Source organism: Acanthochromis polyacanthus, chromosome 8, assembly GCF_021347895.1.
Source record: "Acanthochromis polyacanthus isolate Apoly-LR-REF ecotype Palm Island chromosome 8, KAUST_Apoly_ChrSc, whole genome shotgun sequence".
Lineage (NCBI taxonomy): Eukaryota > Metazoa > Chordata > Actinopteri > Pomacentridae > Acanthochromis > Acanthochromis polyacanthus.
The window spans coordinates 12,841,297-12,866,445 of record NC_067120.1 but is presented as its reverse complement, the minus strand read 5'-3'; the positions used below and the strand labels follow the sequence as shown (position 1 = coordinate 12,866,445).

The window sequence follows — 25,149 nt, the reverse complement described above, 5'->3', positions numbered from 1 at the left end:
TACAGATCTGCATCTCCACAGAGCTGGTGAAATTATGTTTCCAATCAGTGTGTTGAAATAAATGCCACCCAGTGAGCGAAACTGCAGACCCCAGACTGCTCTGCTCAGACATAATCCACAGCTTACAGGTAACTAATGTAATAACATATATCAGCAACACGGCCTACAAACAAACACTGAACCTGAACTTTAATCAATGCATCTTTATGTTCACATGGAGCACATGTCTGCAGAATGCGAAAGGTCGCTGAACCCAGAGAGGATTAACACCAGAACTCTGCAGCCTGCTTCACCGCTGTACTCAGTGTCTGGATCAGTGCTTTTCTGGTCTGCAAACTCTGCTCTAATTATTGGTGTTCTAGCCACAAAGCCTTGATGAACCAAACTAAAGTAGCCTGTCCAGTTCTAAGCGCCAGACGTAGTTGACAGCCAGCAAATCTGGTGAAGAGTTTAGCAGCTAAAAGACCAAAGAAGAGCAAAATGAACAGTAAATATATGTTTTGACAGGTGAATAAAATATCATTTGTTACATATGTGCAGGATTTTTAGGCAGCCAACTGCTTGTTTGGCAAATTTAAGGTGATAATAACTTGAATTGTTCCTCTATTTTTTTCTTGCTAAGCTGCAGCCAAGAGGCCAACAAATCTGCCAGTGCAGCTTTAAATAATGGCTGATTAATGAAACACCAATTTCATGGCAAGTAGCCACGACATCAGTGCGATACAGTACGCTATACCATAAGTAATGAGGTGGAAACTCATACCCTCCTCCACAAAGTCCATAAGTTTGATATATCAGGACACAGTTTGTCAAACATTCTCTGCTGACTTTTTCAGCATTTATGATTTTTGTTGTACAGGACGGCATTGCTCAACTTCCATTTAGTCCCTGAACTTTACATGCTGTAAAAAAAATGTTAAGCCACATTTAATCTTAACTTTAATGCCAAAGACGTCTAACTAATGTGTGAGCATCTGTTTCCAAGAATAGGGTGTCCATATGTGACTTTGCTGGCAGAGTTTACATCCACGCAACATGTGAGATAGCAAGAGTACGCAGCACTCTGGTTCACACACGTACAGCTACAGAGCTATATGAGATAAGAAATACAGAATACCAAAATGAACTGCTTTAACATAGCCAGCTGTTTCATTGTCCTCCGCAGCCTCTATCTGTTTCTCTTTCTTGCTTGTCCTCTGAAACAATCTGCATAGTGTGGCTGGAAGAACGGAGGCGTTGTTTGGGGTGAATGGAGGAAGAGCAGAGGGGTGGAGGGCCGCAGAGGGAGATGCTCCAGCTGTGGGGGAACAAGACAACACAACAGCATCTCACATGTGGGCGAGGGGGGAGGTGGGCGTCAAGGCTGTGGGGGCTGCACACAGTGGCATTGTTATAAGGGGGGGTGGGGGGGTGGGATGCAGCTGATAAGGTTGAGAGAAATGGATCATTCCCTCAAATCCTCCCCTTGGGAAGCCTTGACACAAAACACTCCTGTTGCTGTGCGGTTGTTTAAGATAGAGGATTTAAAAAAAAAAAAAAAAAAGTCCCCACAGAGGTCTTTTAAAGCCAAAGTTTGCTGCAGTGAAGTTTCACTGAAAGTTTCAGTAGATCCAATGAAAGTTATTGCTGGGATAATGCATCATTTGCTGTTGAAACTGAACTGTGTGGTTCAAATGTTGGAGCCCTCTTCTTCCCTTGGCTTTATGCTGTTTTAAATTTGAAAAGGGCTTTCATAAGTTAACTTTATTTCTATCACAGAATCAGAAATGTGCTTCAGAGAATTCAGAGCCTCTATACCAATAAGAAAAACACTCAATACTACAAGCACTTGAGAAATGCCTGCTACAGAACAGAAAGAGAAGTTATATTATCAATACAGAGGCAGTAAAATTATGTCAAAAATCTGTGCCCACAAAATGTATTTAAGCCTAAATTTCACATAAACTGCTTTGTTTGAGGGTTTAAGACATTTAATACACACATGTATGTATTCTTTTCAAATCTACAACAAAATCAAACCTGTCTGAAACTAATCATAATTTTAATTCTGTATTATTTTGTGAATTAAACGTCAGATATAATGAAAAACGTCCCAGTGCTGAAATCTTGAAAACGCTTGATTTATTTGACAGTCCAAAGCACATTTTTAAAAGTAGAGACCATGAATGAAAATTAGGAACAATCAAGCTCCAAATATTAAACATTTGGTGTCACTGTTTAATTAAAAAACTGAAATGTTACGTTAATTATAATCGCTGGTTTTCTTTTAATTGATTGATTAAAAAGTGATGTTGCAGTTTATTAACGAAATTGTCTTGAAATGAAAGTTGTGTTCCATAAGCAGCTGTGGAACTCCGTGTAAACTATGCGTCCTTACATTCACTTGAAGTTTCCAGAGCAGCAGTCTGGCGCACATCCCTCACCTGCCTCCTCTCCTCCGACTCTGCTGCACACATGCTGTCTGAGAGGCAAACGAGGAAGAGAATCAGCCTCAAGGACTCTGGAATCTACTTTGAACAACTTTAAACGCACACCTCAATTTCGTAAACCTCGCATTTTACGCTCAGTTTGCGCCGTTCTCTTCCAGAGCCTGATGAAAAACTCCGAGAAACAAAGTTTATTATTATGACTCTTGCGGCAGCTGAGGTGAAGGTGCGTCTGAAGGCACATTTCTTCTATGGATTTCTGTTGGCACTTTAATTGAAGAAATCAGCCGAGAACTTTACAATTGTGTCCCGAAGCGGAGCGTCAGTGGAGGCGTTTGGCAATAAGCAACATCAATTCAGTGCCAAGTGGCTGAACAGGAGGCAGAAGTTGTGCGCAAGCGGTGGATTTATGTGAAGTGAAACCAGAAGACGTCGGTTAAAAATCTGGATTCCGTGATGTATATGTGAAAGTTTCCCCCAATCCGAATTCATTTCGTTCGGACAAGGGGAAACTTTAATGGATTTTTTATGTGGGACCCGCTAGGATGGACGTGGTAGATGAAACAGAAGCGTTACAGAGATTTTTTGAGGGTAAGAATTTTGGTTTATTATACACAGCCAATATTTATATGAAACTCACAGCACAGAATGTCGTATGTGATTAGATAAAGGTGTCTTTTTTTTAATTTCTCACAACGTCTTTGACTTTTAAGTAGTTTTTATGAAGGAAAAGGTGATTTTACTCTCAGTTCTTGTCAACTCCAAGTTTCCCTACCTGGGGAGCTGCATGTTCAGTGTGACCTCAGTGTCAAAAAGCCTGATTTAAACTGTCCGCATACACTACGCATGGCAGGTGGTCAACTTAAAAAGAGAACAATTACAGTGATCTTACTTTAGTTCCTTTTCTTTGACAGTTGGCCAGACATTGCATGCACCGCTCTCTCCTTTCCAGTTACATTTCCCCCTTTGCTGTTCACCTTAAAAAACAAACTTGTAAGAGTTCAGGAGGGTGCGGGGAGCAAAAGTGCTGCTGATGGGTAACAGATCACATTAAACTGGGAATCCTAAGGGGGAAGAAAAGAGGTGGAGGAGGGTGGGGTTGAGGGTTGAAAGGGTGTAGGAATTCAAGTCAAGATAAATGGTGTGTTTTGCAAGTGTGTGTGTGTGTGTGTGTGTGTGTGTGTGTGTGTGTGTGTGTGTGTGTGTGTGTGTGTGTGTGTGTGTGTGTGTTAGAAACATGAGTGATGCGACTTGAAGCAGTGATGCAGTGTTGGTCACCAGATTGCAACATAAACATGAGCTAAACCAGCAATTTATGTTTAAATACATTATTATGCTTCATAAAGACACAGTGTCATTTTCGGGACTTTCAATCACTTGAGATTTTAATGGGTGAATCTATTTTTCTAAATGTTAAAAACAGTTCATATCCAACCTTTTTGTGCACACCTGAGTTGAGTTTAGCAGCCTGAAGGTCTTCACTGAATTTAAATCAATTAATTAGTCACAATTTTAGCATGTTCTTGTGACCCTGTTTCTGTTCCTTTCTGATCTTCTCCTGCAGTAAATTTCACATCGCATGCGGTCCTGCAAACATAATCACATTGTAAGAGTTTTTTCTGTGCAGCCTGTGAATCAATCTTTAATTCACTTCCACTAGAGTTTTTTTATTAGCTAAACAAGCGTTGGAGGAGACGTCAGGTGCACATAAAAACACGTACCACATAATAAGTTATCTGTGAGGACACTATGCACTTTATAATAGTATACACTGAGTGCTGACTTAAATATACACAGCCATCCATGACTGTCGGAGGTTCCTCGCCATTCTGACAGGAATTTAGTGTGTTTACATTCTTGCTTTGGGAGTAAGAGACATGTTCTTACTTTGGCTTTATTTCAGCCACCCTTGCTTGGACTAAAATGTCAACTTGTCCAGGAGAAGTAGTATACAGTAGGTGCTGACTTTGATGCTTATTTTCCTATTTCATTTCAGCCTCCCAAGTGATACTGACCACCTAATTATGTTTCTGTCTGATCATAAATTCAAGACAGAATCAAACATGAATTTAAATTAGTAACAAAGAGTGTTACCAGTAAGTCTTAAAGTGTTATATAATTCAGAACTAGTAAAAATAGGTGCCTGTTCATCTTTGCCCTGTGGCTAAAACAAACACACACTCACATAGATACACACACACACATGCGGGCACACACACACACACTTAGGGCACTAATGGATTTCAGTGCTGTTAAACAGTGTTTTAATAGGATTAGTGAAATATGTATACATTCACATTAATGTACATTCCTGGCATAGCCCCGGTGGCTGTTAAAACACAATGAGGTGAGGCTGGTGTGTCTCTGGGTATTTGGCCTCTCTCTCTGGCTCCATTAGAGTGACAGTGAGCAGACAGGCCGAGGAGGTGAGATAGTGCAGACTCGGGGTGGAGAGAGGCCGGTGTGTTGAGAGAAACCCAACTAAAACCACCAACCCCCTCAAAACTTGACCTTCTCCTCTCTGACTCACTTCAGACAACAAACCGTGAGCCGTGTGTGCTCAAACTAAAGATCGAGGATTTGTCGTGTTTCGTTGCAAGTAACGCACCCTCCAAAGTCAACCAAATACTGGGTTAAACGATAAGTCACGCTGACTGCGTTTCATTTTTCAGCCTCATAATGAGTAAGAACTGAAACATTTGTGTGCAGTGAGATTCATGATGATTTTTTTATTTATTTGTTTGTTTTTTTTGCCACTGGAAAAAAAATGCAGATCCAGAATTTCTGTGAAGCTGCACTTACACTTAGCTTTGAATCAGAATTACAACTGCAACCAATAGGTATTTTATAAAGTACAGATGTGTGACAAATTAAAGGAAACTCCAACATAAAGAATCTGAGCGGGTGTTGGACCAGCTTTTGATTCTCCACGTATCTGAACTCTACTGGAGCGATGAAACCTATACTTTCAAAACATATTTGCCGTTTTGATGATATTGAGTGATGTCTAACATGTCAGTCCAAAATCTCCTGTAAGTGTTCACCTCGGTTGAGATCTGCTGACTACAAAGGTCAAAGCATCTGATTCATCATTTTCATCCAATCATTCAGTGTCCTTATGGATGGGGATATAGTCATCACAGGAGAGACTGCTCCCATCAGGATAGAAACGTCACATCAGAGGACAGAGGCGGTCACTCAGATCTAGTTTGTATTTATTTACAGTGACTGGATCTAAACCATGCTAGCATAACAGAGCCGCTGGATCCTCTGACTGTAGGGGTCAAGGGTTCACATTTTTCCTTTTTATTGTCAACTGTCTGTAACTGTAAGATATTTTCATTATTAACTGCTTCGTTATTTGGCACATAGAGTGTTACAAATGCACGTTACAATATCATCCAAAAGCAATTCAGTTTACAGATACATAAGACAAAGAAAATTTGTCACAACTGAGCTGAGTAGATAAAACCAGTGCTGTAAATGCATCTCCAAGTAATTTTGGAACAAAAAAGAAAGAAATGATGAATCAGGTGTTAAAATAGGTGTTGTAGCGGTAGTAGCCAAGAAGTAAGATTGCAATCTAAATATATGATGCGGATGGATATACCACTGCTTTTAGCCATGAGTACTGGACAAAGACAAAAATGTCAGCACCTCAGCAAAGTCAACACAATTCATGAGTTTACATGATGCTAAGGATCCATCCTCTGGGCACCCTGCATGTCTGTAAACGTCATGGTAATCGACCCAACAGTTGTTAAGATATTTCATTTTCTGTTGACTGCTGTGAACTGATTCACTGTCGCTGCCATCCACGGAGTCACGGCACTAATGTGGCTAAAAAAAGTTCAGTCTGAAATGAAGTCATGCAGGTGAAGGATTCTGTTGTTAATGTACCTGCTAAATGTAAAACGTTGACCATGTTCACCTCCTCACCATCTAAATCTAAAAACGGATTCATCATGTTCTTCATCCACAGACAACTCATCACCTGAGTTACCATATGAAAATTCCCATCACTGCACTCCCACAGTAGTTGTGAATAATGGATCTGAAGGTTGCCGTCCATCTTGTAAAACCTGTGTGAAACGGACTAGGTCTGGAAGGTTTCCTCTGATTTATAGTTTCAGTGGAGAACCACTGCTGGAGGAATGTATTGTTTTTGAGCAGTCAGGCTTTCTGCGCTTTCTAGTAGGTTTTATTTTTCATTGTTGTGCCTCACTCCCATCAGTGCAGACTGCCAACTTAGTAATCCTCAGCTAGGTTGTGTTGTTTATGGTTAAACTTGACTTCATGAGACTGGCTCACTTCTTGCGGTCACGTTTGTGGGTAAAAATGGTAGCAAAACTATTGCTTGGTGTGAAGAATCAGCGATGTTTGGACCACATCTCAAACGTCCTCCTGAATTTTATTAGTAATAATCAGTGGTAAATGCAGGTTGGTAAGTGGTGTGTGTTTAAAAATTAGTTGTTAAAATAAAAAAATTAAATTCTGACCAATATCAGTGAAAGAAATTTGGTCATAGTTTCCCTCTTGCTATTCTTTCTTGCTCTTTTCTTTTTTGTCTGTCTCAGTGTCTTCTTCTGTCATTGTCTCGCCATGTCTCTGCAACTCTGTCTAGCTCTGGCGTTCTAACGCGACCTCACATTTGCAGCGTTTCTCTATTTTCCAGCGTCTCTCCGTGTCCCGTCCAAGCCTTGTCACTCCTGTAATCTCCTGAGCCAGGTCCGCCGGTGGGACCAGTGCTTGTGTGCGACAAGGACTGTGTGTGGTAGCCTGGTACAGCTCTTTCTCATGACTGGGAAATAATCCTCATTATAACACTCTCCGAGCCTTTCTCTCACACACATACACACTCAGCCACATACACAATATGCTTTTGCATTTAGGCATGCACGCGCAGACACACACACACACACACACACACACACACACACACACACACACACACACACACACACACACACACACACACACACACACACACACACACACACATTTGTTAGCCTGATCTGCGACTCTCAGGTCTGCAGAAGAAAGTCTTTCAGCCTGAGCAGGGAAACATGTGAAAAATAGACAGGAATTGTTCTTCTCATCTTCTGTTTCAGGTGTTTTCATCTCAAGGACTTCAACATGCTTTGGCTACGTGCAGGTACTCTGTCCGCTCTGCTTCTGTCTAGACATGATTTATTAGTCTCTATCTGATGAGGGGCTTTCTGCCCATAGAACTTCATAATCTCTGTGTCATAGTGATGCTTCTCAGTCTTTTACCAGTAACTCTGTCTTGTAAACAAACCCAGAAGGTCTGCAAATCTCGGGCACTGGCAGTCCCGTCTAACACTTTGTAGTGATGATTTGAAACGTTCACCTTCGTTTACTCTTTGTCTGTGTGTGTGTCTAACTGTACGCTGTAGGAACAGTCCCCATGTTTCTACACTGAGCTACATTTTCCAGAAGAACAGAGAGATTGGTTGCTTGTGGGCAGTGATTGTATTGACACTGCTGGGATCCATCAGGTTATTTTTAGTGGAATTTTGTGTGTAGGCCAAATGTGCCAGAGAAAAACAGACAAATAGAGAACTTCATTCAAATCAGGCCTTTTTGAAAATCAAAAAGTGCCCAAATATAAAGGAAAACGTCTTTTGGCGGCTTGTTCTTTACAGCTGTCAAATATAAATACATACATTCCACAATCATCAGTTTTAATGTTGTTCACAAGCTTTTCTTCTTGTTGTTGCCTCGGCATGTTTTGTGTTGGTGTTCACTCTTCAGATGGTGTATCCACAGCTGCAGCCATGTTCATTCTAGTCTAACTGTTAACGTGGACTTTGTTCCTTCTTCGTTAAGTTACTCTGAAAGTGTTTAATTATTAACACATACATGTGAGCGCATGCAGATCTCATTTGGAAGTAAAAATCAGTTCGAAATTTTGTTCAAATTCAGCGTTTGTCCTCTGTCAGAGGGGTTTTCTGGACTGACAGTGGCACTGATGATAATTAAGTCAAGTCAGTTTAATTTATTGTACGATTAAAGCGACAAATTCCTGTCGAGGAGTTTTACAATCTGTACAGCGTATGACATGAGGAGGAATCTGTCATGTGAGACAAAGAAGGACACAGAGCAGCGTACATATATAGTGTAGACAGTCAGCATGACAAATCCATACGTTGTGAAAACTATGATCCAGGAAAATGTCAAGCAATTGATATAAGATCCACATGATCTCATCCTAGAGTCAGGGAGACAAGACATCGTTTTGAGTAATTATTTAAAAAAAACATGGAAAGAAAAGGTAAAACATACTTTTGACTGAATGATATGAGTCAAATAATGTTTCATGGACACTCAAACACTCAGTCCTCTGTGTTACAACCAAGGCATTGAAATGGTGGCATAACACACACACACACTCATATGCACACAAACAAACAAGTGCGCGCTTACACGCGTATGCTCACACACACAGACACACACATTCCCCTCACAGCCCCTAATCTCTCAAAAGGCGAGTCTGTATCGAAGTTGGACTGACAATCATTTCACTGTTTGTCGTTGAACACAGCTGGACAGAGAAAAACATAGAGGACAGGGAAATTTACACATCCAGTTCACAGCGACTCATGCTGAACTGATTCAGTAATTTAGAGGTTACAGATACTTAATTTATGTTTCTATTCTTCTTCCTCCACATACATAACATTCAAGGACATCCTGAACTACCTTTAATTATGAGAAAACCAAGTCACGATGTAAAGCTGTAACAGTGAAAGTGTCTTTGAGTCAGAACAAAGAAACTGTAGCTGTTCTCAGAGCTGATCTTCATCAGATGATATGTGACAAGAGAATCAGTGTGGCTGGATGTACTCTTGCTTTAGCTCCTATCTTACAATCAGTGTTGTATTTATCGAGCCTCAACTTAAGAGTCCGGTCCAATTGTCATGGTCTTGATTTATTTATTTTTTTTAACTTAGACTCATTTTGCACTTCACTAACTTTATTGGTTCTGTCCGCTCATTACTAGCTCTTGTGATCTTATCGCACAAATGAAAAATTTGAATCTGACATTCAGTATATCGACTTTGAACTGCTTGACATTTCAACGGGACTATTGGTGCTTTTTTCATCAGTTTTAATTAGTATTCAGCGATATAATTTTGCAGAATGCTGGAAGTGAAAGTTAAAAGGCCTTGCATGACCACATACTTTGGGGTACGTGCAGATTGATAGATGAATGAAAGCGATCGTAACATTCATTTTTGTGCTTGAGTTTGCGATCATAAAATATTCTTATGTCTATACACACACAGTATTAACCATTACATAAGAGTATTTCTGTGGCTCAGCTCCAAAATCATGTGTGTAAAGGTTAAATGACGGCTGATGAAACATCTGTTTTCTCATGTACCAATCCTTTAAAGTTTCACCGCTGCAAATCAAAACAGCTATGATCACTAATTTAGATATAACAGAGAGGCAGTGTGAAAACAATAGGACAGGGGCCACTGATTGTAATGAGCCTAAAGAACTCACTTCAGCTTTATGATGCTTAATAGTCAGTTTGTACTTGTTTAGCTGGTGGACTTCAACTTTACTATTCTGGTTCACTGTCGTCATTTTCAGTGTTATAGCCGTTTGGTGAACTCTGCGAAGTAATGAATGCTGCAAGGAGCCCAATATTTCCTTCAGTTGTTGTGAAGAGACCAAAACAGAGCTAAAACTGAGTGAATACTGGATTTACATTTTCCAGGTAACCAACAAAAAGTCTATACCTGAATGCCAATATATAAATAAGCTAACAGGTTATCATATGTCACTTCTATATTCATCAAATGCTTCCAGTGCCCCCAAGTGAACGAGACAGTGGTTTGTTGCAGGTTTCAGTCATTTAAATGCTTGCTTTCAATGTCTTTCCTCTGTATGCCTAAGTCAAATGAACATATTTCTGTAGAGCAAATCACAAATCCATCATACAGCACTCAGCCTGGCAGCAGGCACATCGCGACTTGGAGGTGATCCCCAACATTTTGGTGAAAAGATACAATTTTTCATCATGCTTACACCTACAGTTTGCAAAATTTTATCCAATGAAGGGCCCTAAGTACCTAACTAAAAGAAATATAATTAACAGCACAGTTTGATTCTTGTCAGTCTGGGTCTTGAACTTGTTCCACTGCTGACTTGAACTTAACCGTCTCTTGGACACAAAGGTGGTCTTGACTGCTGCTCTGTTTCACGTTTTCTCCTCATCATTCCATCCTTGGACATCTAACTTGCATTCTGCCTTCTTTTCCCCTGCTCTCCTCAGCCTCCATCTGTCCATCCTCCCCTCTCTACTTCTCGTTATCAGGCCTGCCAGCTTAAATTTACTGCCTCTTTGGGTGGGGTGCACATCTGGATCTTATTTTAAGGGGAACCATCCTGCATTTCTCCCCTTGCGCTGGCATGTATTAAGAGACATTAACCATCTGTTTCTATCCAGTGAAGAAAGACAGTCGGTTTCACCCATAAATACGACATCATAAAGATTTAGAATGTTAAATAATAGAGTCTGATTTGAGACAAGTGGTTTGGTTTGCGGTTTTGATGACTAAAAGTTTCAACTGATGTTAATTCTGCTTTAAATATTCGTCACAGGATATTATCAGCTATTAAGAGATTTGTGAAAAACTGTAGAAATGTCTGGAGAAGGTTAAAAGAACTGTGACATTAATACCCGTAGTGACATTTGCGTTGGTTTCTGATGGAGAGCTGTGTTAGTAGTAGACAAAAAAAAGTAAAAGGAGAATTTTTTCCAATGCTAACACAAAAATTCCTTGCATTCCCAACTGAGTAGCTGCTTAATCTATCAGAGAAAGAGTGAGTGTGTGTTTGAGGGCAAGAGAAAAGAGAAAGACTGGGGTTGCCTGCCCACCCTCTTTATACCAGGTCCTTACCCTCTGCTTTACCCCCTCTGTGTGACTTCCCCCTCCTCACTTTCAGTCACTCTGTTCCCAGCATCTTTAGTTTGGGACAACAAGTGGACAGCTTTAAGGAAAATCTCCCTTTATTTTGTGTACCACAGGAAATATTTATTTATATAAAGTGATTTACCTCTGTTCCAAATATATGCATAAGCAAGTGCTTGTTCTACATGTTGGTGTTTAAAGATTAAGTAGGGTCATGTGTTTGGGATTTGTGAGGCTTTGCTTATCAAAGGGTGAAAATGATCCGGGGGATGAAGAAAGGGGAGAATTTGGAAATTCCTAAATTACATTTATGTGCCATATCATCATATGAAACTTTTTTTTTTAAACTCGCCTTGTGAAATGAAAAGAAGTAATGTTTATTATCGTAAACTAAAACTGAAGTTAAGAAAGGAAACTCAGATAACTCAGCCTGTGCAGTGATTCTGACGTTGTGTTTTTTCTAAATGTGGAAAATGCAGCTGCAAACCATGAACACAGTGATTCCACTCTATGTGTAACCAGTCAGAGGCACTGAATCATCAGTATGTCATCAGTATGTAATGCTGATTACCACCACATCCCTTAGGCTGTTGGTCACTCCTGAAACCTTAATCTGTAAATTCTCAGTAAGCCAATCAGAGTTCTTCTTTTAACTTGATCGTTATATTTTCAACAAGATAAGGCATTTCATGATATAAATACATCAATACAATTTAATCAACAAGTTCAGTTCTTTATTTCACCTTGTGGTGCAACCTGCTCACATCATCAGTGATGAACATTATGTTGTTAGAAGTTTTACAGGGAATTGTTACGACACCAGCTCGTGTTGAAACCAGAGCTGCTGTGGCACTGTGTGGAGCTGCTGAGAGATTCCTGTTGCTAATCCCCAGATGCTCTCCATCTCCCCTCCATGTTCCCAACCCTCCCTTCACCACAGGTCATGATATTACCAGTTCTCTGGAGCCAGCCAACATCGACACCAGTATCCTGGAAGAGTACATCAGCAAGGAGGACGATAGCACTGACATGTCAGTAGGGACTCTGAACCGACCCACCAACGTCAAAACAACATGCACCAACCAAATCAGATCATGTCGTTACAAAGGAATTTGTTTTTCCTGATAAGGCTAATGCCTTTTTTTCCTTCCTCTTCTTTTTCTCTCCCAGCTGTTTCTCAGAGGTCCACAGCACCCCAGGACCAAATTACTCATCCCCCCAGGCAGGAGTGTCCTCCTCCGGAGGGTTAGTGTGTGGTGTGAGCCCCCCTATTCCACTGCGCCAAGGAGCCCCTCCACCCGGGCCTCCTAGCTGTCAGAACGCCTACCCCCCAGGTCCATCCCTGGGCCTCCGACACAGCTACCCCTGCCTGGGACAACAGCAGCAGCAGCAGCATCACCAACAACACCAGCAGCAGCAACAGGGTCACGTCAAACCTGAACACAGGGGCCATTACGCTCCAGGGTGAGCAGCAAAGCAGACTTTTAGGGATGCAAGAAGGAGAAAATGGCACGAATTTATACTTTGGATCGTTTAAGACATGGTCAAGATGCGGACACACACCCTAGTACAGGTCCATTGTGCAATCAATACATGATCAAGCTTCATTTGTACAAATAAAGCATTGGCTGGTCAAGAGGGGGAGGGAGACTGATAAGAGACAGAGAGAAAGAGAGTCAAATTACATCCTGCACAAAAAGTCTGACGCACACAATCCTGTGTAAAGAACCTCTACACTACTGTGATCCCAAAGGAGAGTTTCTCCCTTAAATATGATGGAAGCTTAGAAAATCAGAGGAACTAAAAGCCTGATTTTCAAGCATGGTACTATTTCAAAGATATATAGAATTTTAAATTCTGGTATTGTTGTATTTGTGAATGTAATTTCTACTGCTTTTCTGTTTTTTTTTTAGGACACTACCTGAGTCCCCTCCAGACTCCAGCTCTGAGCCGTACTCTCCTCAGCAGGTGAATGGTAAGAACCATGTTTTTTGTGTCCATAAAAAGTAAAGTTTTTATTAAGGAAAGAGAAAATGAGAGCAAGTAACCAACAAAATGGTGTTTTAATTTGTAGAGCACTCAAACACTAAAGTATTTGGACTGTGTGCGGGTCAGAGGAACTTCTCAGGTTAAGTCAATATCTGTTACTCATCACTTCAGGGTATCTGAAGAGAGCATAAAGACAAGGAGAAACTCAAGTTCATTTGAAAACAAATCAAGAGATAAGGACACTAAAGGAAGCTGGTGTCTGTCTTTAATTAACGTACAGTTTATAAAGAACATCTAGATATGTATTTTATCATCAAAATCATGCTTTCTGAGCTCATTTATTTCAGGTGAAAAATGTTTGGCAGCGTTCAAGTGAAGCAGCGACAAAACTCAAAGTCATTTCTTGGCACTCACACACCTGTGTTGGTCTTACCTATTAGTGAAAAGGTGTGGAATAGTGCTATCTGATGGGCATTTCTCCAGTTCGACACAATGGAAAATACCTTTAGCCAAGGTTGGAGGAGAGTCAAACAAACGGCTGTGTGACATGCAAAAAAGAGAGACTGTGATCAGATTTAGTCAGCAGAAAACCAGGAACTATAATCAACATTATGCTCCTTTCCAGATCCTCACATGATCAGGACCATGACACCAGAGAACATGTGTCAGATGACTCCAACGCCACCCCTCCCGCCGCACGGCCACTATCCCAGCATGCATCGGGACATGTACCTGAAGCCTGAGCCCATGATATCGCAGTATCCTATTGGTCCAGCCACGAGCGGAAGCGGAGACATGCAGCAGACGCAGATGCTCCATCAGTTACTGCAGCATCCTCAGGGCCAAGAGTGAGTACTGAAGATACACAGGAGGGAGGGGTTGTGTTTCTACTTTGCACTGTAACAGAAGGAATGATTGAAGTGAGTAGTATGTGTGTTTCTGTTTCCTCTCACAGCAGCATCCCAGTTCATCAGGCTAAGAAGAGGAAGCACTCCGACTCTCCCAACAGCACCCTGAATTCCCAAATCCTCACAGGTATCATCAAACAGGAACCAGGTAGGCAGGCATCTTTCTTTCCTTCCTCACCTCCTCTACCTCACCTCCTCTGTCCTACCCTTAATCGCTCGCAAAGATAAAGACTTTTACAGAATAGTTGTAAACATTCTCAGTCTTCGTCGGTCACATTTTAACAGCTGGTATTTCAAACTGTTTGTCGCAGGTTTAATGCAGGATGCAGACAACGCCTACCTGGACCCAAATTATCAGTGCATTAAGTGGCAACCTCATCAGCAGAACAAGTGGACTCCACTATATGATGCCAACTGCAAAGAGCTGTGGGTGGAATTTGTTTTGGCATACCTGTACACGTTGAGCTCTTTATTTTGGAACAAAAAGCACTCAAAGCACTCCACAGAGAGTCAAAAAATGAAAGGAGTTTTAATTGGTTGAATGCATAATTCAACAGAGTATACAGCGGGAGTGGCAAAGAAATAGCGGGGTTGCCGAGGTCTACAAATTCCTCAGTGGTGAGCTGTGCGGGGGAGTGAACGAGCGCAGGGTTTCGGCTCAGAAAGACAACGTGAGGAGGGGGTAAAGGGAAAAATTAGTGTGCACCTACTCGTGCTTTTACAGTGCCAAAATAAGAAGAAGTATAGATAGGGAGGAAGGTTAGAATGAACTCACAAGACCTCTCAGATATGTTATCAAAACCACCTGGTCGACCATCACAACTTTTAGCACACCACACCTACGTGACAGCAGAGAGGGTTTTCATCTGCTTCAAAACAAAGTTGAAATCTTTCAGAGGCTCTTAGCGTTGTAAAACCTGCAGCAGAACAAGTGAAGACGAGGGGCTCTCGGGGGATTTCCAGGGGTCCACAACAGTGACGCAAAGTTTATTCAACAACAGTGTCATTAATTTAAAGCTTAAAATCTAGTTTTTTACCCTCTTAACATGCCCGTATGGTGTTTTTTTTAAATGTATGCTAGATGTACCATGATCAAAAAAAAGGAGTCAACATCATGGTTCAGTATTTCTGCCTCTGAACTGCAGTGAACCGATAACCATCTCAAAAACAAAAACCTAGACTTCTGGGGTTTCATATGGAATAAACCTAAGGAACCAATCCTGTCAACTTGCAAGGTGCAGATTTCTATGTCATTATTCTTGTTCAGAATCAGTTTGTGGTTCAAACATGCATGGCTGAACTACTGCAATATTACAACCTGCTCTTTTGTAGAGAGCTTCACAGTGTTTGAGCAGAGTCGTAGGTCAGCTGGAGCTGTAAGAGATGCAAGACTTCTAATGACAGCAAGGGAGCTACATCTCTAGGACTGAAGGGCTAATTTTCATGGAAAAAAATGTAGATATGTAATTTTGAGGAACAGAAGAGTTTTTAGGGATTTAATCAATGACCAACAGACAAAAGAATTATGGGTTTTGACATCTTGATAGTAGAAACAGTCTCTTTGCTAAACCATGGATATAGCTTAACCATATGTGCATCTATTGATAGACTGGCCTTAGTAGGATCCCCTGAAATGAAGTACAGAGTCTAACGTAAGGTAACATGCTTCCTGTTCGCATTATTAATGTGTCATCATTTCTTGCCTTATCTTCAGTCCAATGCCAACGTACCGTGTCGATGCCGACAAAGGTTTCAACTTCTCCTTGGCTGACGACGCTTTTGTGTGCCAGAAGAAGAACCACTTCCAGGTCACAGTATACATCGGCATGCTCGGAGATCCTAAATACATCAAGACAAGTGATGGACTGCAGCCCATTGATTGCTTCTATCTCAAGCTCAATGGAGTAAAGGTAAAGGCAGCACAGTGACAGATGTGGCAGTGTCTGGACTGGATGTGATGAGAATTAGCTCTGCAGTGTATTTAATGCATATATTGTTTCTCTCTTCATCGCCAGGTGGAAGCGATGAATCAGTCCATCAGTGTGGAGCAGTCACAGTCTGACCGCAGCAAGAGGCCTTTCAAGCCAGTGCTGTGAGTCTGAAGTCTTTATTTAAGTGGAAGCAGGAAAAATCTGCTGCAGGAGGATTTTTTATTTTTTTTTACATCACATCATTATGATTTTTGTCTCTTTCAGCGTCACTTTGCCCCCAGAGCAGGTCACGAAGGTCACAGTGGGGCGGCTCCACTTCAGCGAGACCACAGCAAATAACATGAGGAAGAAGGGAAAACCGAATCCCGATCAGAGGTGAGAGACACTCCCCCACATGTAAACATACGACACAGTTTGGTCACATCCAAATCTCCACTGGTCACATCTGCTCCTGATGATTTTGTCCTCGCAGGTATTTCATGCTGGTGGTGGCGCTGCATGCTCAGTCCCACAGTCAGAGCTATACTGTGGCTGCTCAAGTGTCTGAGAGGATCATCGTCAGGGTAACGTCTGGCCATGTCTGTCTGCTTCCTACAACAATCATATCCCTTGTGAATGTGACTCCTTTCACTTGGTCTCCTGTACATATCTTCCTGTAACACAGTGATTTTAAAGTCACTGTGTTGCCCTCACCATTTTCTCTGCATTTCATTCTTTTCATCTCTTTCTCTGTGTGGCTGTGATCCTCATTAAACTTCAAAGTATATTGTTTAGGAGAGTTCAGATTATGGATAAAGGTGCACTATCGTTGTCCAGTGAAAACCATATATCTTAGAAGTGTCAGCCTTTCAGAGCATAGAAATAATAATTTGCTTTCTGCTTTGTGGTGATGCTTTCTTTTTGCATTAATACCTTTTAAAAATATAAAATGTAATGTATAATGTATTTATTAATCATTTAGTGTAATATATTCAGTTTAAAATTTATTAGAAGTAATCTTTAATTTTCAGTTCATCAAAAATGCTAAATTCCATGTATATATATGGTTTTTGATGAACAGCGATAGTGTTGTGGGATTACAATGTGTAGTTAGCTGCAGACCTTTAAGAATAATTAGAAGAGCTCTGTGATTGCTACATATTCATATTATTCATTTTTAATAGTCAATATGCTTACAGGAGATCATAAGTTACTGGACAAATTTGTTCTTTCTGTGAACACTGATCAAGCCTGCTTGCTTTCTTGCAGGAGGTTAGATAAGAAGATTGAGGTAAAGTGTTATTTAGGCTAATTTTGCTCAGTCCAATCTGACAAGGTCAGATCTTCTATCTGGTCATACTAGAAAAAAGGTCTGAGTTTGTGTAACATGTTAAATCACATCAGAAATTAAATGTGTTTAAAGTCGTTCTAAACAGCATCACTGGAAGGTAGATCATTAAAAAAGCTGCTGATTATAGAGAGGGAGGCAAAGCAAGATTATTTCCATTATAAAAAAAGCCATAAGTAACTGTTTAACCCTCTGAACCTCAAGCAACTTCTGGGTGTTTCTTTGCCTCTGCAACGTATTTCCTCACCATGACCTCATTTTTACTGCAATATAAAGTCCAGCACCACTTTAACAGCACCACCATGGCTAGGAGTACACAGAACTCAAAAATGCCTTTTGTGCAGTACAACAAAATTATAATGCCATGAATTAAAAGAAAAGACAAATGCTGAATTTCTATGAATATATATTTTTATTTTCCTTCTATCTACTCTGTGTAAACAAAAAGACCCTGGATTTTTGTCACATGACTCTTGGTTAGGCTGAGTCACTGCTGACTTCATGGTTACACCAAGGAAGCTGCAATATTTTATTTTTAGATACAGTTATTTATTTAGTAAAAACAAGAAAAAGATGAGTACATCAGTGGATAGAAGAAGGTATACTGGGTGCTCTTCAGGATCTAGTGGAAAAAATCCATTTAAATATCAAAAAGAAGAAGGAGAAAGATCCGAGGCACTCCGAGTTCCTAATAAAGGACTTTTAGGAACTCGGAGTGCCTCAGATCTTTCTCCTTCTTCTTTTTGACAGTTATTTATTTATTTGAAGAATAAGGGATTTTGATGCCTAGATTTGGATATTTTTCCCAACTTAAATGCATCACCGACGACTAGTTAGCAAGCTGAAAATCTCAAGATTCTTTCTCTGTTAACAGTATTTAACTGTGATAAATGATGTCATTTTTGAGAATTCTCAAAATTAGGAAGAAGATAAGATACATTTTTAAAACTGCTGGCAGTTTTTTGGGGTTCAGAAGGTTAACAAATTTTAAAAAAAATAGGGAAAGCTGACAGCTGTTCAATCTAGACATGAGATGAGTGATGGAGCAGTGACTTCCCATAGCCTGCACAATCTTCTTATCAGCTCTTTACAAGAAAGCAAACAAACATATCAACTGTTATTTTGAAAGACTGCATTGTATTTCAAATATATTTTCAGATTATGTTTTTAATGTCTGAATCACAGATTCTCTGTCCCTCTGTGTTTTGTTTGTTACAGGCATCCAACCCGGGCCAATTTGAAAGTGACAACGAGGTGTTGTGGCAGCGAGGCCAACTGCCAGACTCAGTCTACCACCACGGCAGAGTGGGGATTAATACAGACCGACCCGACGAGGCCCTTGTTGTCCACGGCAACCTGAAGGTCATGGGATCTCTGGTTCACCCGTCTGACATCAGGGCCAAAGAAAATGTCCAGGAGGTCAGGATGACTCTCAGTGTATATATATATGAGTGTGTGTCTGTGTGTGTTCCTAAACTGTTTTGTGCTTGTCATCATGAATCATGTCATCCAAGCACCCACGGTCAGCACAGTCCACTGGCTGCGTGGTTAAACCGAGCTGTCTTTTTATTACACTTGACACACACTTTTTCATCTGCGGCATGTGTATCGTCTTTTCATGCCATCTGCACAGGTGTCACTGTCATTCTGTCTACATGTAGGTCGACACCACAGACAATTTAAAACGGATTTCTCAGATGAGGCTGGTCCATTATCAATACAAGCCTGAGTTTGCTGCCACCGTGGGCATAGAGAACACTGCAGAGACCGGTAACAACTTCATCAATAACCTCTGTTCCAATTAAAGTCTTTAATTCCAACATCTCATTTCTTTGTACACTGTATATCATGTTGTCATCTTAATGTCGTCATATTTATATGCCATTTGCTATATGTGCATGTTAAGCAAGCATGTCCTTTATCTGGGCCTGTATTCATGCTTTTGTTGCTGTTTTTCACTTTGACACTCTTTATGATCCTCATACAGGAGTGATCGCACAAGAGGTTCAACAAATCCTGCCTGAAGCAGTAAAGGAGGGGGGTGACGTGGTGTGTGCCAACGGAGAAACTATCCCCAACTTGTTAGTTGTCAACAAGGTAATAAATTCGCATATGGAAAAACAATACAATGCTCACAGACAATGTTTTCATACTCACATTATCGGATGTAATTGCTTCCTCTAATTTCAAAGGAGCGTATCTTTATGGAGAACGTCGGAGCAGTGAAGGAGCTGTGTAAGCTGACAGACAACCTGGAGACTCGTATTGATGAACTGGAGCGTTGGAGCCGTAAACTGGCCAAACTACGTCGTCTTGACAGCATGAAGAGCACCGTGAGCGGAGGCACTGTCAGGTAGGAGACACAAGTAGAACTCAATGCAAAAATAAGGCCTCAGAGAAGACGTGCACACATTCACAAAGCATCGTGTATGAAGAGAACAGAATTAATAGATTACTTTTGTTTTTCCTGTCTGTGTAGCCAATCAGGAAGCTATTTTAGCAGGACAGGGAGCGGCCCACTCAAAAAGAAGCCAGTCAAACCTGGGAGCAAGGTCTGTGGTGATGATTTTTCAAAAGTGTAATGAGCGGGTGAACAGCAGAATTTTCAACACCTTTTCATGATTATATTGCAGAGCCCGCTTCCAGATCAGGGCTGCATCAGTCAGAAGTTCATGCAGGGGACCATCCTGGCACTGGTCATTGTCATGGCCTTCAGGTTAGAAGAGAAAAATGTTTGGGAAGGGAGTGGTGGGACACCAAGAAACCTGCTAGATCTGTGCACAGCCATGGCGCGATAATGATTTACTGAATCTTTATTTGTCCACAGTGTCATTTCCATGTCCGTCCTCTATGTGCTCACTCTTCACCATAGAGGAGATGTCACCGAGAAAGATGGGTATGTGCTTTTACGGCACACACAATTAAGCTTTATAGTGAAATCCACCAATTTCTTCCTCTCCATTAAAATCTTTCTGTATAATCTGTCCCCACTCTCTGTAGCTATCTTCCTTCCTGTGTTCTCTACATCTCTTGGATGCCCATCTTCACTGCCACTGTAACTGTCTGTCCGCCTGTCTGCCCATGGTACACTCAACACCTAGCTTTCTTGCTTTATTCCTATTTCTGATCTGCCCTTTCAGTCTTATCTTTGATTACTTAGCGGGGTGTTTCTTTAATCCTGTCTGAAAGGAGTTCATGGGTCACATACTGAAGCACTTTATAATGCATTACCTTTGAAGTGTGTCATTACTTTAACTAGAGCATGCATCTTGACCTCCTTTGCTGTGTCATTGGTTCGATGCAGGTCAAGTGCTGCACTGGGGTCCTCACGCAAGAGTCCAAATACTCCAATGTCAACCACTCCCGAACCAGGTGAAAAGATGTTCTTACTCAGACCAAATTTCACCATTTTGAAATGAATTCCTACTAACTTCATATGCTTTTGTTCTGCCTTTGCTTTCAAACCCTGCAGCTTGCTGTTCGACAACAGCCGTAAACAACCAATCAGCTACCGTGTTGACACTGAGTAACAACCAATCCACACCAGGTAAAAACAAATATCTCCAACAATAAATGCATTCCCACATTGTACATATTTCTTCTGTGCATATTCAGTATCTTTCTTCTCTAGGTTTAGGAAGCCCGGTTCCCACACCAGCCACTATTATGAAGAAGGCCAAGTCTAGACCAATGGAGAAGGATGGCCATAATAGAAACCGTCTGAGTCACACCTCAGCGCCCATGTACTTCGCCAAGTCCAAAAGGCCTGCTTCTACAGACCTGGACGGCGCGGGGGCCAACAACCGCCTGCCTGGGGGGCAGCAGCCAGTGCCACGCAGACAACGCAGCCTCCATACAAAGGGTAAAAACACAAACACAGCTCAGGCATGGCACTTTTTTTCTCACACATAATATGCAGTATGCAAACAGAGTAAAGTCATTTGTTTGACGTCTGCAAACAAAGCTTGTCTACGTACTGTACAAAGGAATGGTTTGGTGCTTGTAATGCAGCTATATTTTTTTTCTTTGTGCAGGAGGAAGGTCAGCTCCCTCTCTCATTAGTGTATATATCGTGGAGACAAACCAAGAAATCACAGCACAGAGTTGCGCAACAGCAGAGAGCTGCAGGTATATATGCAAAAGTGACTAATTTTGAGTCGATTTTGGATTGTTTACAGGTAATTTGATGCGTCTTAAAAACTACAAGCAATATAACAGCTTTGTTGTTCTTTGACTGTTATTTTTCAAAGTTTTATAAGGTTTCATTTGTCTGTGCTGCATGTTTTGAATGCCTTCTGCACAATTACAGTGAGAATTCAGGTATGTTGTACGTTGATGCATCTTTTCTCTGTGTTTGCAGCTATACAATATCACTTCATGGAAAAAGAAATTCCTCCATCTCACAAATCACTTTGCACATGATGTGAGTACACAAACACTGTCTGCTGTTTGTAACTGCATACATGGTGAGGTATAATGGTGAGGTTTTGTTGTATGGGTCTGTGAGTTTATAGTGATTTCCTGGAAAGAATCACATTATCTGAACTAATTGCACCCATGAAACACATGAAATAGAGACTGGTTGACTGGTGCACTTTCATTTATTACCTCCAATGCATTGCTAATTAGCTCAGCCCCAGATCATTGTATTCAGCGCACAACAGGTCAGCTTGACATGCAGAGTGTGCATATTTTTTTGACAGTTTAGTCTCTGTAAAGAAAAATGTTGTCAATAATAAATGATGGAAGAATCCGTTTTTAACTTGGGTTAAAATAAATCAGTTATTTCAAGGAAATCACACAGGAAATTTGTCACTACTTTAAAAGTCAATGCAACTTAATTTATATTTTTGCTGTAATAAGTTCAAAATGCTGAATTTAATGTTCTAGAATGTATTGGGAAATTGTTCAGACTCATAAAATAAAACATTTGTAATTCATTGCAGGTCCACAAACAGCATGTGGGTACGACAATGTGGAACAACCAGGGGACGGTTATGTCCCAACCACACAGAAACAGAGCTGTACAGTGGACAGAGGACATCAGCAAAGGTACATCATGATGCACATAATCATGGTCTCTATTATAATTACAACCTGCTTTCTTATTTTACCACCACAAGTATATGAAATAAATACTATACTTATCAAATGTGCTTCCTTCTCATTGTAAATTGCTTCTTGACTGACTTTGATATTCTCATGTTCTTTTATTCTTTCTGCTTCTCTTTCAGGGGACTCATCATCTGTGGTCACTGCCTGTTCTGTCCTTCCAGGACGTCACATATCACTTCCGTGTCTCCCAGTCCGTGAGTAGACATGGCCTCAAATATAGATTAATAACAGTTCAGACACTGTGGATGAATTATAGGTGGATGGCTAATGATTTTAACTTCAAATGCTTTTCATTGACAGAGTGAAGTGAGCTGTGCCACCGATGAAAAACCCTCATCATACTCTGACTACCATTTTATCATTCAGAGCAGCTGTGTGTGAGGAGGAAAATGATGCATCCCAGCGCCTTTACAGTACACCACGTTTCTCCATTGCAGTTCGACTTCTATGCTGTTGTGATAGGATAGGGCTTTGTTTTATTATTGTACATTATTTTAAAGGTATTCTTACAGAACAAACTATATATTGTACCACTGCTCCAACTGTAATTCCCTCCATATGTATATGCATTAAGACATCTCTTTTTGCTGTGATCACTGGAGTTCTAAAGACTGTCAAAGTTTTTTTTTTCTTTCCTGTCACTGGAAATGTTTTTGCCACTGTCAACTGTGTTGCGTCACTGTTAACTGCTATTGAAAATTAACGTCCATGAGTTTCTAGCTCATTTTTTTTGCTGATCACTACGTCTGCCATACTTAATATCAACAATAATTACTTTTAGCAACAAGTTCAGGCTAAAATGTTGTAGATGACACTGCATACATTTTTGTTTTCCTTTGTAATACTATGAATCTGTATGTACACTGAAATTGGTGTCACCTGAAAGCAAAAATACTTTTCAATAGTTTTAGACACTGGAGAGGAGCCTCAGTGAATCGTTGCATCTCGCGTTAAGAATATACCTCAGTAGTGCACACTGGCAAATCGTGGCTCTCTGCAGCGGAATTTTGTGTTGAGGCCGCTGCAGTCGACTCCACTGCATCTGATTAAACACTGTACACAGAGAGACATACTTTGGAGTATTTCTATCTCAGGTGTGACACTGTATGAAACATCAAGATGTTACAGATAATATTTGTGCAAATGACTACACTGAAAACGTTCCTTAAGTGAAGGCACACATTTGAAAGACTCCCGAGTCATGATTATTTTTAGCTGATTCACTGGATGATCTGTGTTAAGACTGGAGAAGTAAACAAAATGTACATGTATATACACTGACCATTCTTACCATCTGATAGTGGAAATGCAAGAGGTCCAACACTGACAATATTTCAAGAAACACTGGAATAGCTTATACTGTATTTTTTGCTAACTGGACAATGGTGGTAAGGCAATAAGTGGCATAAATCATTTCAGGTGCATGCCCAATCATTTCTCTAAAATGATGCACCGTTGCTCAGAAGCTGCTTCAGCTTGGAAGATCTATTATATGCCTTGATCATAAAGCTGAAAAGAAGTTTATGTACCAACGGCGCAGCGATGAAATTGGATATTATACACTGGATTCTTTCATGCTTTCCTCTAGATGTTGAAAATATTTTTCCTGTGCCTGTACAACTAAGAATATGCAGTAATAACAACTTTAATATGAATTATATGGGGTTGCTTTTTTGTATTACCTTTTCTTGTCTCAGAAGAATTCTTCACCAAATTTCACACACTATGCTTTAGTTGTGTTTGTTGATGTTTGCTATTAAATTCATATTTTGTCTGTCTGTCTGTATTCAGAAAAAACACACACTTGTAACTCAAATGTAATATCGATATTAAATAGGAGGAACAGCCATCAGACAAAGTTTATGAAATTTATAATAATGTCAAGACCTTGTACAATGCTTTCAGCTATAATTATTATGTCTTCAGTGGGTATAGAGTACTATTTTAGCTTATTTATAATGCACCAGCTAGCATAATGAAACCACTGTAGCACTTTTTGCACTGTATATATATAAAAATATATATATGAACTGCTTTTGCTGTATCCACTGCACCAGTCTGGTGTCAGATACTCTGATAGAACTGCATTACATATAACTGTATAGCTTCATTTTGTTACTACCAATGCTCCTTTTTATCTGATGTGTTTTACCATACTGTTTTTATCACTGATTTTTTTTTATCAGTAATATTTTACCTTTTACCCATTGAATTAATTGACACACACACACACACACACACACACACACACACACACACACACACACACACACACACACACACACACACACACACACACACACACACACACACACACACACACACACACACACACACACACACACACACACACAGTAAAGAAAAAAAAATGGCAAACTCGTTGGCAACATTAATATTACTACTTTTTCTTTATAGGCCATTTTATCATTACATTTTGAAAGCTCTTGTTGTCAAAAATATGCTGTAATACTATGAATGCATGCAGTAAATAAATTTGTGATTGAA

At 40.4% G+C, this 25,149-nt stretch overlaps 2 protein-coding genes across 8 annotated transcripts in view; one reads left to right on the top strand and one right to left on the bottom strand.

The window, feature by feature from the left end:
• Positions 1-3,469, bottom strand: part of LOC110948256 (transmembrane protein 80-like) — an 8,843-nt gene extending 5,374 nt beyond the window's left edge. Inside the window, exons 1-3 of one of the 2 annotated variants that reach the window (XM_051951961.1) lie at positions 3,319-3,469; positions 2,378-2,461; positions 1,118-1,297 (exon numbers count right to left, since the gene is read on the bottom strand). The gene's annotated coding sequence lies outside the window, so the exon portion shown is untranslated. The remainder of the gene's footprint in view (positions 1-1,117; positions 1,298-2,377; positions 2,462-3,318) is intronic. The other variant, XM_051951962.1, reaches the window with a different exon arrangement.
• myrf (myelin regulatory factor) lies at positions 2,373-25,149 on the top strand. 6 transcript variants are annotated; one of them, XM_022189786.2, is made up of 27 exons: positions 2,373-3,017; positions 12,315-12,405; positions 12,545-12,838; positions 13,288-13,349; positions 13,989-14,211; positions 14,319-14,398; positions 14,583-14,697; positions 15,986-16,181; positions 16,287-16,363; positions 16,467-16,577; positions 16,675-16,780; positions 18,748-18,948; positions 19,191-19,299; positions 19,517-19,626; positions 19,722-19,882; positions 20,009-20,081; positions 20,163-20,245; positions 20,357-20,425; positions 20,530-20,613; positions 20,834-20,901; positions 21,002-21,076; positions 21,161-21,391; positions 21,564-21,657; positions 21,890-21,952; positions 22,476-22,581; positions 22,764-22,838; positions 22,945-25,149. In XM_022189786.2, the coding sequence occupies exons 1-27, from the start codon at positions 2,972-2,974 to the stop codon at positions 23,023-23,025; spliced, it is 3,084 nt and encodes a 1,027-aa protein (XP_022045478.2). In that variant the 5' UTR covers positions 2,373-2,971; the 3' UTR covers positions 23,026-25,149. The 6 variants fall into 6 exon arrangements, with proteins under 6 accessions (XP_022045478.2, XP_022045463.2, XP_022045444.2 ...); XM_022189771.2 differs by having other exon boundaries at positions 14,319-14,419; positions 16,675-16,765; XM_022189752.2 differs by having other exon boundaries at positions 14,319-14,419.

Excerpts from the sequence above, each read along its gene's own strand:
- myrf (XM_022189727.2), top strand. The coding sequence starts at position 2,972 with ATGGACGTGGTAGATGAAACAGAAGCGTTACAGAGATTTTTTGAGG. Across the intron at positions 14,212-14,291 it reads CAGCATCCTCAGGGCCAAGA|TATGTGTGTTTCTGTTTCCT; the intron begins GTGAGTACTGAA and ends TGAAGTGAGTAG. Across the intron at positions 21,658-21,889 it reads GCAACAGCAGAGAGCTGCAG|CTATACAATATCACTTCATG; the intron begins GTATATATGCAA and ends CTGTGTTTGCAG.